At 44.8% G+C, this 15,047-nt stretch overlaps 1 protein-coding gene across 1 annotated transcript; it reads left to right on the top strand.

The window, feature by feature from the left end:
* Positions 1-2,844: 2,844 nt before the first annotated feature.
* On the top strand, positions 2,845-12,709 carry LOC103774986 (potassium channel subfamily K member 16-like). Its single transcript, XM_008942464.1, has 6 exons — positions 2,845-3,039; positions 4,446-4,545; positions 4,815-4,835; positions 6,992-7,158; positions 8,741-8,909; positions 12,357-12,709. Exons 1-6 carry the CDS (start codon positions 2,845-2,847, stop codon positions 12,707-12,709), a joined length of 1,005 nt encoding a protein of 334 aa, XP_008940712.1.
* Positions 12,710-15,047: the final 2,338 nt, after the last annotated feature.

The following is a 15,047-nucleotide window of genomic DNA, read 5'->3' on the forward strand; positions in this document are numbered from 1 at the left end:
AAACCAAACAAAACAAACTAACAAAAACAAAACAGGGAAGTGAAATCGTGGAGAACACAAAAAGAAGGAGATGAAAAGGAAAAGAACGGAAAAAGCAGAAGCGTAGGTGGAGGGAAAAAGAAAGGAGAGAGGTGAGTACCCAAGAATTCGCTCTGCAAGTGTCAACCCAAGTATAGAAAAGACGCTGTGTGATGGGACACTCCTCTTGTCTCAAGACAGCCTGTAGTGGTTACCGAGGAGGGCAGGAATGAAGAAACAAACTGAGAAAAGAGGATGTGTATTCCTTGTTCCAGAGCAAGAGGAAAACAAAGGTCACCAATCTTCTGAATGCTTCCTTGCAGTCCAGGGCTTCTGGAGATGCAAGCACAAAGAGCCCACCTGATCTCTTGTAGACAGGGTAGGGGAAAACCCCACTGACTATGTATACACTTCAGAGGAATCAGCATAAGAAAGATGAGGTTTCCTGGAACTTTATCCACCCTGATCAAACCCCTGCAGCTCAAGTCTATAAAAATTCTCACCATCTTCCATGAGTTTCATGGTTTTCCATCCATTTCCCCTCAGATGTCCTGAGGGAAGAATCCACCTGCATTATCTTCATGTCTGCTGTGCAGGCGAGGAAATGCTGCCTTTGTGCATTTAAAGGGATTTCTCAGATCTCACGGGGCTAGGAGTCTGAGAGACAAAAAAAGGGTGAAGCCATAGTTACCAGTATTTGTATAGAAATAATTCAGATCTGAGCAAGAAACCCGGTAGCTTCAAAAGCAGTGAGAGGAAACACGACACATCCTATTTGTACTAACCCTTTTCCAGTAACTTGGCAAAAAATCTTAAAACTTTTAAGGGTTTGCAAAGCTACTGAACTGTCCTTCATAGTTTTCCTGTTTTCCTTTGAGGCCAAACAGATTTCTGTGTGAAAGGACAACCTGCCCCTGACAGTGAAGCTGTCTGCCACTTCTTGTTTACAGTGGTTTACTCCGGTCCTGCGAAGCTGATCCCAGAGTCTCTGCCTTTTCTTGTGTTTTCAAGCTCAAGAAAAACAAAAAGGCTTCAAGAGCAGAGTAGGTGGCACATCAGCTCTGAGGTCAGACCAAGTTGCTCAGAGCTGTATCCAGATGAGTGTTAGAAGCATTTCCAAGGATGGAAATTGCACAAGCCCTCGGACTCTCCGGTCCTTCTCCCCAGAGTTGATCCCCAGTTAGTCAGTCCTCAGCCTGCATCCTGGCCAGGCATTCCACTTTCCACGGGGCATGACTCTGCACTGGTCCTGTTGAATTTCATAAAGTTCATGTTGGCCCATTCCTCCAGCCTTGGTAGGTGACAGTCCTGCCTGCCAGCATGTCTCTTAGTTCTCTCGCTTCATTGCTGCCTGAAAACTTGGTGAGAGTGCCTTCCATCACCACCTCCAGGTCACTGATAAAGGTGTTTGACATGACAGACTTCAGGACAGACCCCTGTGGTGCTCCACTACACCAGGCAAATTACAGCCCATTAACCATTAGCCTCAGAATGTCTTTAATATTTTTATCAATGATCTGGACAAGGGGATCAAGTTCACGTTCAGTAGGTTTGCTAGGAAAAAAAAAAAAAGAGGAACTTTTCAATACAACAAAATGTTTGTGCAAATGCTACAGAATGAATTTTGCAATCCTTTTTGAAGAAGGAAAATCCTTGTCTAAAAAAGGGCAACAAAGCTTGTGAAGGGTCTAGAGAACAAGTCTTTGGTGGAGTGGCTGAAGGAATTGGGGTTGTTTAAGCTGGAGAAAAGCAGCTCAGGGGAGACCTTCTCGCTCTCTGGGACTGCCTGAAATGAGGGGTGAAGCAAGGTGGGGCTCAGTCTCTTCTCCCAGGGAACAAGCAATAGAAGAGGAAACGGCTACAAGTTGCACCAGGGGAGGTTTAGATTGGACATGAGGAGAAATTAGGTGGAGTCACCATCCCCGGGGGTATTTAAAAGCACCCCTGGTGTTTAGGGACATGGCTTAGCAGTGGAGCTGGCAGTGCCAGGCTCACGGTTGGACTCCATCTTAAGGGGCTTTTCCAACCCAAGTGATTCTATGATTCTATGAAGCTGATGGTATCACTGTTTTTTATCCCTCTAACTGGGCACCCAATGACACTGTGATGGCCTCTCTTGGCTACCCTGCACAGGAAGTGTTGGCAGAAGAGCCTGTCCAGCCCTGGTACACGTGCACCCTGAAGGGGTTTACCTCTGTGCCCGAGGTTTTGCTGCAGGCTGTTGTGGCCACGCATGACTGTGCCCTGCACTGCAAGTGGGCAAGAGAAGCCCAGGAGAGCAGACCAGCTGCCTTGTCCTGGAGCCACCCCTGAACAAGGGGCAAGAAGGGACTTCTGAGGTCATTTGGGCTTTCCCTGGAGACCAGGTTTTGGAGTTATCAGGAGGCAGAAGAGGGAAAGTAATGGTTTTCCAAGCCAGCTCCCCTTTGGGCCCTTTGCAGGCTACCCTCACCTGTCCCAGAGCCTCTTGAGCAGGAGTGGCCACCTGCCAGCTCCTCACATCCTGACCGACTTCTCCTGAGAACTCAGCAAGGCAGAGTTCCACAGACAAGAGGAAATCCCTAGACAGCATGCAGCCCAGAGCGTGGAAAGGGGTTGGGTTTGTTTTGTTTTGTTTTTTTTTTTTTAAGGGTTAGGTTTGTTGGTTTGTTTTTTTCCCCAGCTTTCCCATGAGTGTATTTGGCAGCTCAGAGTCCCTGTCAGGATGCCAGTGGAAACTGGAGCTGGGGGGCTTCTCCCTGCCTGTGGGAGACTTCCCAGGAGTGCAAGGGATTTACGGATCACCACCTGTCACTTGGTGTCCCCTGCCGTGTCCCACTGAAGGCCATGTGCAGTGGCAAGCTGCCGACGGGTTTGCTGGTGACTGGCTACTTCATCTACCTGCTGGTGGGTGCGGCTGTGTTCCAGGCACTGGAGAGGACTGCTGAGCAGCAGGGAAAAGCAGCAGCTGCCCAGATGAAGGAGGCGTTTCTGCAGGAATTCACCCAGCTCACAGGGGCGGAGATGGAGCAGTTTATGAAGGTAAATGCCAGCTCTGCAGAAGCCCTTTCTCCTTCCTGTTTCCCCACCAGACATTGCTTCCTCTTCAGCCTTGCTCCACAGAAAACTTACGCAGCATTCAACTGATGTGGTCCTCTGGGTGATTTTAGCAAACCTCCAGCCCACTCCCTGGTCTGAGCAGGCAGGTGACATTGATGGTGAGTACAGCTTGTGTAGCTTGACAAAACCTGGTGTGCTAGCCGTTAACAGTCCCCACCCCACAACGTCCTGATTCTCTGGAGTCTCCCCTCCTGTTGATTTGGCTTTCGATGGGACTGGGCTCATCTGCTGCATCATGCTACGGTGGGTGGCAAGGCAGGGAAAATGAGGCTGTCTGAAATGACTGGGCATGGCTGCCACGTACAGCAGTGCCACAGAGAGCACAAAGGAAGAACACGGCAAGGGCTGCAATAATCTGTTGAGAGACAAAAAGAAGCCTAAACCTCTGGGGGCTGTGGGGGGCACAGTCAGGGTTTACTTTTTGAAGATGCTGCAGAAGTGAAACAGGTAGCCTGGCCAAGGGAAAGGTGTCACAGGAAGATGAGAATGAGTACGGCTGTCTTTGAGATTTCCCAGCTCTGTCTGCTACAGTGCAGAAGAAACTGGGGAGTGCAGAGAGCCTTGCTGTAAGGATTTCCACATGGGAAACTACCAGGGCTCAGAATGGGCCAGTTCACAGGGTAAGGAAAGGAGGGGAAGAACCGCTGCTTCTAATAACACAACCAGCAATCCAGTCCCCAGTTCACGTGTGCATGTGCCCTCCTACACCTTGGGGTTTTTTGTTTGGTTGTTTTTTTGGTGGGTATAAGTGGAGAAAAAAAAAAAAATAAGAGCGTAACTTTTCAAGAGAACAAAATCTTTGTGCAAGGGCTGTGGAATGAGATTTTCTAGTTTTGACTTTCTGGGACTCCAGCAAAAGAGATGGGAAGGGAGGAAGTTCTCCAGTGCAGTTTATTCCAGCTTCTGGCCTGCCCCTGGCAGAGCTCAACTCCAGCTTTTATCTAGGCTGTTTCTGTACACTTCCCATTATTATTGTTGTTTTTAATGTAAAAATAAAAAAGAAGACATTAACAGCACTTAGAATTACAACCGAGGAAGAAGGGAAGAGTCTGAAAATGCATAACATGGGCTGGAGGGGCTTGGGACAAACATCTAGTTAAACCCCTAACAGGAAAAATCTAACTAAAACCTAACTAAAAGCCTAACACCCAAAACCACGGGCTGGCTGCTGCGCAGGCCTGGAGGCGAAGGTGTGAGCAGTGTCAGTGTCGCTGCGGCGAGTGGTGTCCACAGGAAAGCAGCAGGAGTTGGCTAAATCCGTGGTGTGCTTGCAGCAAGCACTCCAGAAAAGCAGCCGTGTTGATTGCAGACTCTGCTTTCCCTCCCAGAACCTGACTGAAGCCATTCAGAATGGAGTCTTCCCACTTGGAAATGAATCACAAATTGAAGACAGCAACTGGGATTTCAGCAGCTCCTTCTTCTTTGCAGGCTGTAAATAGATGTTTTTGGGTTTTTTTTAAATTTTGTCGTGACTAACACAAGCCAGCCCTGAAACCATCTGGGAACATCCCATTGCAGCCCAGCAATCAAGGGTGCCTGTTTAAATATTTCAGGAAGGGCAAGACAGACAGCCCATGGAGTCTGACAGTGAACAGCTACCACTGAGCCAAGCAGTGGCTCTTTGAGCAGAATAGGACAAATTCTCTGTCCTCCACACTTGTAGGTGTTTAATAACAAGGCACCTAAACCATTTGCAGGCACAGTTGTCTCCACAATAGGTAGGTGTAATGCTTTCCAGCTATGTGTGTTTGTGTGTCTGATGCTCATTATGCCTGGTTATTAGGACCTGAATGGGTAATACTTTCAAAGGTAAGAACTCCTGCCCTTCATTGCCATGGAGATTAAGCAGCAACGGACTTGGTCCTGAGACTTCACCACTGCACATCTCTTTTTGCATTATTTTAGCTTGTGAAATACCAATGGCCTTTTATATTATTTCCCACTTGTTTCTTCTTCTCGAGACATCTTTTAAAATATTCTCTCTGCTCCCAGTTGTGGATGGGAGATTAAATGCACTTTCCTGGTCTTCCTTCTAGATTCAAATGGGCTTTAAATCTGAGAATGCTGTGAAGCTTAAAAGAATGGGAGGAAAGCTGCAGAGTCTGCTGGGGTGTGGACACTGTCTCAGTACCCTGTGCTGAGCTGTTAGTGAGCATATATTGACTTAGTAATATGCCAGCAGGGAAAAAAAGGAAAGGGGGCAGTACAACAAGCAGTGAAAAGAAAAAATCATCTACTAACGAGCACTATGCTCTAATTTACAATAGACAGCAAGCCCCATGGCAAGCACAGAATCCTGCTGATTTATAGCTAAACAGCAGTAACAGCTATAAATTCGATCTAGCATATTCCAGTCGAATCAGTTGTTATTGTGACACCTTTGATCCCCATGCCAGGTGCCAAAAAGGACTGTCATGATTTAACACCAGCCAGCAAAGGAGCCCCACATAGCCACTCACTCGTTCCCCATTGGTGGGAAGGGGGAGAGGATCAGAAAAGTACAAGTGAGAAAACTTGTGGCTTGAGATAAATACAGTTTAATAACTAATGCAAAACCCACACATGCAAGCAAAGCAAACCAAGGAATTCATTTACTGCTTCACATCAACAGGCATGTATTCAGCCATCGCCAGGAAAGCTGGTCTCTGTCACACATAATAGTCACTTGGGAAGACAAAACACCAGAACTTTGGATGTCCCCTGCTTCCTTCTCTTCCCTCAGCGTTGCATACTGAACATGATGTCATATGGTCTGCAATATCCCTTTGGTCAGCTGGGATCATCTGTCTCAGCTGTGTCCCCTCCTTCTCAGCTTCTTGTGCACCCCCAGCCTACTCACTGGTAGGGTGGTGTGCGGAGCAGGAAAGGCCTTGGTGCTGTAGGAGTGCTGCTCAGCAATAAGGAAAGCAACCCTGTGTTAGCAACACTGTTTCCAGACCCCATCCAAAACACAGTCCCATGCTAGCTACTGTGAATAAAATTAACTCTGTCCCAGCTAAACCAGCACAGGCAGACAGGCTGTCCCAGGAAAAGTGCCTCTTTGGGGCATTTTGGGGACTAGTAGCCAGTAAATCGCTCTTGTTTTATTTGTCTTTCCCAGAAGAAAACACAGCATTTTCCAGGTAATGGATGCCTTGAGATTAACTGTGATCAGGAAAGTGTGTTTTCTCAGGAAAGAGAAATACACAAAGTACACAAAGTACAGGACTCGTGGGCTTAAGGATGTGCCTTATGGGGTCTGAGAGGAACAAAGTCTCCAGTGCATTAAAGGACATCTTTGAAGTTCTGCAGCTGCTGTTCCACTACTTAGATAAATCCTCTTTTAGCAGAACATTAAGACAGAGTCTCTCCAGTGTCAATAAAGCAGCCACCAGTAAATTCTGGACTAATTAGTCTATTTTAATACACATTACACTGCCTTCAGGACTGGAGCCAGTTTCCAGACAGACCAACTTATGGGCATTTAGCCAGGGAGGTCACTAACACACAGGCAGACCAACAAGAAGCTAGGGTTGGCTATAAGTGATTTGGACATGGCAAACAGCCCGGGACTCCAGCCTCAAGGTCTCCCAGGTCCCCACATTTCTGGTTTCTGTCTTTCCATGTCACATTTTCCATAACTGCTTTTAGATTTTGCTTTTATTCCCACTAAGGCTGGGCTGGGAGAATGCAGTGCTCTCTGCATCCCCCAAAATATGCAGGGTGATTCACTTCATCTACTTACTGCCTTTTTCAGGGAAAAAAAGATATGGACTGAGAAGTGCTACCACATCTTTCAGGGTCAAAGGCAGGCCAGGTTGACATAGATTTGAATGTGACCATGGACTGCTCCAGTTCTTTGAAATATCTCCTCTGACCCATTTTTTTTTCATAGGCTATGGCACGCTACATCCTAAAACTGCTGGGGGACAGATCTTCTGTGTGTTTTTTGCTCTGTTTGGAATCCCTCTGAATATTGTTTTTCTGCACCGTGTTGGTAAGATGCTCTCCCTGCTGTGTAAAAAGCTTGGAAAATACCTGCACGAGAAAGGAATGAGGAAGGTAATTGGTTTTACTTACTCAGACATGGTTATATGCTCATTTCTAGGCTATTTTTTTCTCAAGTTGTATCCTGACATTATTCTCTGCTACAGTTGTTCTCACGCTGTTGTTCTGGGAGTGAGAAAGAGACGTTCTTCACTTGCAGAGCTAAATAGACAAGGCAACCATAGAGGAGATATTCTGAGAAAGGGATGCATTTTGTCTACCCATCCCAATTGCAGACATCCAGCTCCCTTCAGCCATCAATGGAGAGAGTGGGTGTCTCATCCCGCTTCTCTAGACACTTATCTCAGGAGCTAACACTCTAAAGAAGCACCTGTCTCCCTTTGCAACCAGGAAAGAGAGAGAGGATTAAGCATCTCTTTTCAAGGCAGCAAAAAGCAACTGAGCTGTAAAAAGTAGGTGAGCTGTAGGGTTTTCAGTAGGTATTGGCTCAATGCCTAGTATGTCACCCCTCCTTATTTGTTCTGTAGTCCTTTAATCCCTCTCCTCCCTTGACTTTGACAGAAAGGAAACATCAGGCTGAAGCTGTCTAGTTGAGCCCAATTGCTGAAAGGTGAGGAGGGACCTGTAAAGGGCTTGAGACAGGATGTGTCTTGCCTGGTTATGCCCCAAGTTACTTGCAGCTTCTCCCCTTCTCTCATCACTACTGGGAAAGTGACAATGGCTTTTCTGTGTCTCCTACTGTCATTTTCTTTCAGGACAAGGTATGAATGCTACAGACAATCCTGTTCAAATTGCTAAAGTTCTCCTCAAGCCTGGAAAACTTAAATAGAACATAAGGCTTGATTTGGTATAGACTTTGTGCATAAACACAAAGCACGAAGGCATGAAAAATTATCCAACAGTTGCCATTAATAAGTCCAGACAATCTGGACTTATAAAATTCTATACATGAACTATATATGTGTCTGACTGATAAATCTTAATATATATCAAGTCTTTTTTCTCCAGTCAAGGCTTCTTCAAGACTACTGGGAAGTAGGATGGTTAAAAAGTCACAAGTGTCCAGGCACTTCTTGAAGGTCTTCTTGTAGTAAGGTATCCACTGGGTAGTAGCCAGGTTGTGGCACTGATACAGTGAGAAATAAACTCAATAATTAAGACTTTTGGGCATAGTACTGTCAGAAATGCTGTAAATATATTTATTTATTTATTTATTTTTAAGTCTCTTTTCCCAGGCAATTTTGAATGCTCTTCAGGTGCCACACCTGAATACCTAAAACATAAAAGTGAAGTTGTCTGGTGAAAAGTGAAAATAGTCTGACCCCAGTAAAAGTCATTGGATAGGACTTCATTCTGTACTCACAGTCATTGAAGGCTGATACCATCAGAGAAAAGACTGTATCTCTCAGGGCTACTGTGGACATGCTGCAGCTGTAATACATGGCTTTCCCCTGCTTCAGAGCAAGGCTAGGGCACTTTTAGAGGAAGACCACTAAGTACAAGCCCTTCCGTTCCTGTGGTCCTGGCAGATATTCCATGGTAGATAGCCACTCTTTTTGAATAGCCAACACTATATATGGCCTGCTGGTGTGTCAAATCATAATTACATAATGGAATTTGTTTCTTTCTTTTTCAGAAGAAGATCAAATTTCTGACCCTTTTGTTCTTCTTGGTTACGGGGGTCCTAGTTTTTCTGTGCTTGCCATCACTTTTCTTCCAGATAACAGAGGGCTGGTCCTACAGCGAAGGAATTTACTTTGCATTTATCACCCTCAGCACCATTGGCTTTGGAGACTATGTAGTAGGTAAGGTTGATTTCAGGGAGGGGACAGAGCAAAGCGCCAGGGTTATGACTGTAATTGTCATGGTTTGACTGCGCAGGCCACCAATATAACGTAGAGACAAAGTCTCAGTCTTTGCCTTGTACTGCTCTGGGAGAAACACTAATTTCTCTGGGATTGCATGTGCTGATAAAAAGCACAAAATTGTCTAAACATAATGGAACATGGTGCTTTGGCATGCAAATCAGCCAAGTATTTGGAGGAGGGAAGGAGGAAGTGTAAGGGAGAATTCAAGGAGCCAAGGAATTTGCACATACCGAAAGGGAACAGTTTGCAACACCCAAAATAAGGCACTGACCCCTGCTTGGGCCATCTGAAACTTATATTTCAAAGCATAAATAAATAGGGGGTAATGTTTCAGAAGACATGGTTTTACACGACACCGAAAAGTGGAAATTCCAGTCATGGGAAAGTCTGCCTATCTACCCATTCTATGAACAGTGGGGCTTAGACATGCACATCACTGTGAAATTGGCTTTCTTTGGCCTCCTATGCATCACTGGAGCTCCCTGTGTTCACAAGACAGAGCTTAGGATTTCCCTTGAAGATGAACTCTTTAAGTTAAGCTCCAGCATGCTGGAGTGCTTCCCAAAACACTTCCATGGATCTGCTGGCCAAAATTCTATCTCCGTGCAATAAGTTTCCAGAGGAATTCCAAAATCACACCAAAATGATCCCCAGGAGCCAAATCAGTACCCACAGAAGAAGCAATCAAATGCCTGGACTTGATGGAGAATCAACGATTTCTCTACAATCAACCTGTCCTGCCAGCATCTTGTCAACCTGAACTTCTCTTTGGTGGGGATATGAGAAAGAATCTCCAAAGTTAATATTTGAGCAACAGTGCTGTCCCTAAAGAGAATGTGGAAGCCTCATGTCCCTTTCCAATGGACAGGCATCTACCACACAACAACTCCTGGGCTCTCAAGCCTCGCAGAGATGCAAGAGGGGTCTTGGAGACTTGGCTGGCAGCCTTGCTGTGGCTTTGAAAGATTTCGTACATCTGGCCAAGGGCTTTGGCAGAGGGCCCATAAGCTTTTCAGGACACTGTCTGATGTTCTCTGCTGACCTTAACTTCTCTGAGTCTGCCAAAGAGTCTGGGTAGTGCTTTGACATCTTGCTTGTTTGCATGAGTTTAGTGATTGCTGCAATCTTGTATCCTAGCTGATGGTTAATTCACACAATGGCAATGAGTTATTAGTTCACATTTCTCCAGGTGATCCCAGCCATCTAACTGCTCCCTCCTGCCAGAAAGCACAAGCAATGAGTGTCCCTTGAAATTCCTCTTTTCCCATAAGCCAGAGAAAGACTCTTTGTCTCCAACAGGGGTCAAGCAGTATTGCCACAAACACGACACAGCAAGTAATCTGTATCACAAAACAGTGACCCTCTTCACTCACTGCACTCTGCAGCTGGAGCCTAACTTTGTCACTTCAGTGGAGGACAACAGGACACAGGACAGACAGGACTGATAGCCCTGGCCTGTGTGACACTAAGAACCTCAAACTTCAATGACATGGAGTACAGGAAGGTGGAGAGTGGCTAGTGCCATGCAGAAGAAAAAGTGAACATCAAACTGGTGCATTCTCTTCCCTTGTCCAAACTACAAGTGTGTTTTACAATAATGACAGGAAGTTACAGCCTGAAAACCACTACCTCCAGAGCACTTTCCTCCTCTGCAGCCATGTTATATTTTACAAGTACAGTTAAAAAATAACAGGCTCCTGGCTCTGTGATTTCCTCTTCATTAGCGTAACTTCACTGCAGCTGAAATATTTTCCCCTGCAGAATTTATCTCAATCGGCCTTAAACAACAGTGTTAAAATGATGATAAGTTTAATGCCTCCCAAGGAAACAAGCAGAATCGATGACTGCTCCGACTGTTACGTGATTAGAATTTATTATGGATGACAAATGGATTTATGCTGGCCAAGTGGAACAGAACAGGTTTGAATTTATTGGCATTATTAATTCAAAACTAGTTTGTAGCTGTTGTACTTCAAACATGAGAAAAAGCCTGGTTTGAGTAGGGAGACAGAGTCTGGATTAAACTGTAATACACATACACACAGGTGATACTTCTAGAAGGAAACTCCCCCTGGGCTATAAACTGAATTTATGCCTCGCTGAAGTCTAGTTTTGAGTTAACCTTGCAAAGATAGTACTAGTTGCTTTGCTAACACCTCATCATGATCCTCAGAGAAGAGCACAGAAAGAGATGTGCTGTAGCAAGGTTGGCATCCCCTCTGCAAACTCATCCCCAGCAGAAGAAAAAGAAACAGCTGTTGGAGATCCAACCCACTCCTGCCCCATTTCCATAACTCTTGCACGATGAAGTACAGGAATCCTGCACATTGATCAGTACAGAGCACTGCAGGACAGGAAAAGAGCTGTCAGCATCCTGGCTCCTTCCAGGCCTCTTCACAATGGGAAATGATTCACCAGGTTTGTGGTGATCTCCTTGTCCATGCACATTCCCGTGTTATCTACTATTTGGCCTCACCCTTGACAGTGGCTTGCACTCAATAAGCAGTATCACCAAGTTTTCCTGTGGCTGGCAGGGCCACATCAGCTGTATCATGATGGTAACATTGTGTGGGACTAAGTGCAGGAGGAACAAATGCTCTCTGTATGTTGGTGGTGCATTGCTGACGTCTGAGGAAACAAACCAGATGATCCATGCAGAAAAGGGAGTGTGTGGTACTGGCTGATGCTCAGAGGTTTGGACTATAGGAAATAAGCTTTCAGTCCACTGGTTTCCAACACAGAAAGTTGGGTTCTTGGCATGTGTCAGTGAGATCTCGTTAGTCACCTTGGTTTTTAGTGGAGGAAGCTCCTGAAGCCGTTCAAAAGTAAAGCAGAAATTGCAACTCTTTTTGTATGATTAAGGGTATCCATAAGTTAAAGCAAATATTCCTTAGGTTATAATCACACTTCATACAGCTACACAAAATTAAAATTACCTGTTTAGAATTAGTAATGTGGCCCACTGTGCTCTGCTTTTTGTGCTTTGGGAGTTTGGGAATATTTTCAAGATAATACAATACAATTTTACACTGCTTCCCATATTGTTGCATCTACAACCTGTAGGTGCAGAGGGTGAACTGGCATTGTTATGCTCAAAGGGGAAATAAATACCCTGCTCTGATACTAATTTGCCTCAATCCCAGTCTATCTTTTTGACAGGTCAACATATTTGTGCTAGCCTGTATCAGTTTAAAGCAGCAAGAAGAGTCTTGCCCAGCCTCAACCTAATTCTGGGGAAGTGAGAGACTCCACTACAATGAAAAAGTCACCTTAAAATACTCAGCATAAAATACATTGATGAATCCATCAGGCTTGCTCACTTTACCCAGGCAAAGCAATTTTAACTTGTTAATTTTCTTCTTCTTTCTCTTCCCATACCTGCAGGTAAACAGCCTGGCAGGAAATACTTCTCCTGCTACCGAACACTGGTGGCCATTTGGATTCTTTTTGGCCTTGCCTGGATTGCTCTCCTGTTTAATTTACTGACAACGGTACTAGAAGATACTGAAAAAATAATCGTCAAGGATCTACATCAAATTGGAAAGGTGAGTAAGGACAATGAAGCAAACCAACAAAGAAGATGCTGGCCTGCTCGGTTTATTCCAGAAGAACTACTACCACCACGTGCTGGAGGGGATGCACAGAAAATGGAGTCACTACCAGCAGATGCTGAACATGCAAAAAGTGAAAACAAAATGTCTTACAACAAAACTGTTGTCATAACACATGAGAATTGAATTCTTCATCGAGAGGTGCTAGTGAATTATTCTAAAGACATTCCCATGGAAATAAAATTTCTCCTACCTTTTTCTGAGATATGGCCTTTCAGAACTCAAGACTCACCACCATTAGAAAGCTGAATGCTAATGCTAAGAAATTTGCTCTTCAATTTGCAGCTAGGTTGTAATAACAGCCTGACAAGTGCATTTATTTTGCAAGGTATTTTTGCAGTGCTTCCACGAGGAGGGGCATGGTAGAGTTTGCTGGTAACATTTGCATTTTGCTGCTTGCAAGAAATCATGTCTCTTCCAGGAACTGACATGCACAAGCTTTTCTGAGACATTGCATAGCACCTTTGGAAGAAGATGTAAGGGTGTATAACTTAATAGATGCCAGATTTGAGCCATCATAATGGATAAACTATTATGATCTGAAATACTTGTTTAAAGGACAAGACCTAGGGTCAATTCAGGGACAATAGAAGCATCTAATGGACAGGATTAGAAAAAGTTTAGTGTGCTAGAAATTATTAATTCTACCTCTTTCTTTTTTATACTAAAATAAATAAAGGTAATTTCACCTTTTATTCCTGTGGCTTTCTGATGGTGTTTAGAAACAACATATAAACCCACGTCTTTAATTAAAATTTTATCATTTCATTCTATAAACATTTCATAAGAACAGAGACTGGCTTAAGTGGAGGAGTCCTCACTGCATCAGAGCCTTGCTGCTATGTTTACATTCCATAGGAACTATAAAGGCAGTTTAAAACAGTTCTGTTGTGCTGTGCTAAGATAGGTTTCCAGGTGTGCGTGTCATCAGCCAGTGCAGCCTTATCTTCAAGCAAGGAAAAGGAGGATGTCAAATGTGGGCATGGTGTTTCACCTGTACCCCCTAGCATGCAGGCTGTCCTTGGGTGAAGACCCTTTAAAGGCCTGATCTACACCTCAGGTGCCTTGTGTGTGTCAAGAGTGCTGGCAAAGCAGCTGTGGTAGGCACAGTCCTGGAGGTGGAAAGTCCCACGGGTGTGTACGGTTACACCAAAAGTCAGTCCAGTCCAATATCCTGTCTCTGACAATGTCTACTAACATAAGCCTCCAAACAGGACAAGAATGAGGCAGCTCTGCCATGCTTGGCTGTAATCTTCCTGCCAGTAGTTGGTGGCTCAAAAGCTACCCAAACGAGAGATTGGGCCTCTGTACTTCAAAACCCATTAATTTGCCTAAATGCTGAACTCACATCAGCACCCATTCCAGGCAGTCCATAGGGTCGGTACCCAAAGTGTCTCCATCTGATGGTGCTGAACTTGTTGCTTGACAGGCACTCATGATACCCTCAAGTTTCTATGTTGTCAAACAATGAATAATTGTTCTTGACACACCCGCTGAGTGTCAGTTACAGCAAGACTACAAGAGTTGCCAGAGCTATTCCTGTATGAAAAGGAGAATAAATTAACAGCTATAGAGCAATTTTAGGCCATAAAGATGCAATCATCCTTACAGTTGGGTTCGTAATGGTTTCAATCAAAAAAAATCACTTCTTGCCAAAACACCTCAGCTAATTCAAGACCTGGCATTTAGACCTGACCAAATATGTACTTTCTTTCCCTCTGCAAATTATTTTCCAGTGTTGCCCTCAAGGCCGACTTCTTGCCTAATATGTCTCACTCTCAGTAAATCTTTCTGAGGCAGGAGGAACAAGAACTCACCAAAATCAGGACAAGGTGGCAGGGGTATCATAGAACACAGTGGTCCTTCTGCAAGCCCTGACTCTGTTCCTACCACAAGATGATACCACAGCCAGACAGAGAAAGCAGCTGGATGTTCCCAGGCAGGGTTCTCTTCACCTCTTTGTGTTTCCCTCTCCCCAAGCATTGACTCATATTATTATTTTCCAGGCATTACTTTTACTCTGCTGTCTTTTCCCAGTCTTCCCAGAAGGACTATTAACTCCATCTCCAACCTAACAGAGGTACTGTCAGAGCTGGTTTGGGAACAAGTGGTCCTGCCTTGGGATGTGATGACCATTTTGCACAGCCTATTGTAGTTTCTTCCAGGTCAGTTCCTGGTGTTTGACGCCCACCAGCCCAAGGTGGCAGGCAGGGCCTCTAGGCCAACACAACACATCTGTTTGCTGTCTCTACTGATGGTGAGAAAGAAGAGCTTCCAAGGAACATCTTAAAGTCAACACACCTCTGAAGGGTTTCCTGTAATTTATTCCCACTATCTTACTTGCTCCGTTTTGCTCCTGTTTGTAATGACTAACACAACCCAACCCTGAAACCATCCGATAACATTCCATTGCAGCAGAGCTATCAAAGACACCTGCTTAAATATTTCAGGAAGGGCAAGACAG

Source organism: Merops nubicus, unplaced genomic scaffold (assembly GCF_000691845.1).
Source record: "Merops nubicus isolate BGI_N331 unplaced genomic scaffold, ASM69184v1 scaffold9670, whole genome shotgun sequence".
NCBI classification, from domain to species: Eukaryota; Metazoa; Chordata; class Aves; order Coraciiformes; family Meropidae; genus Merops; species Merops nubicus.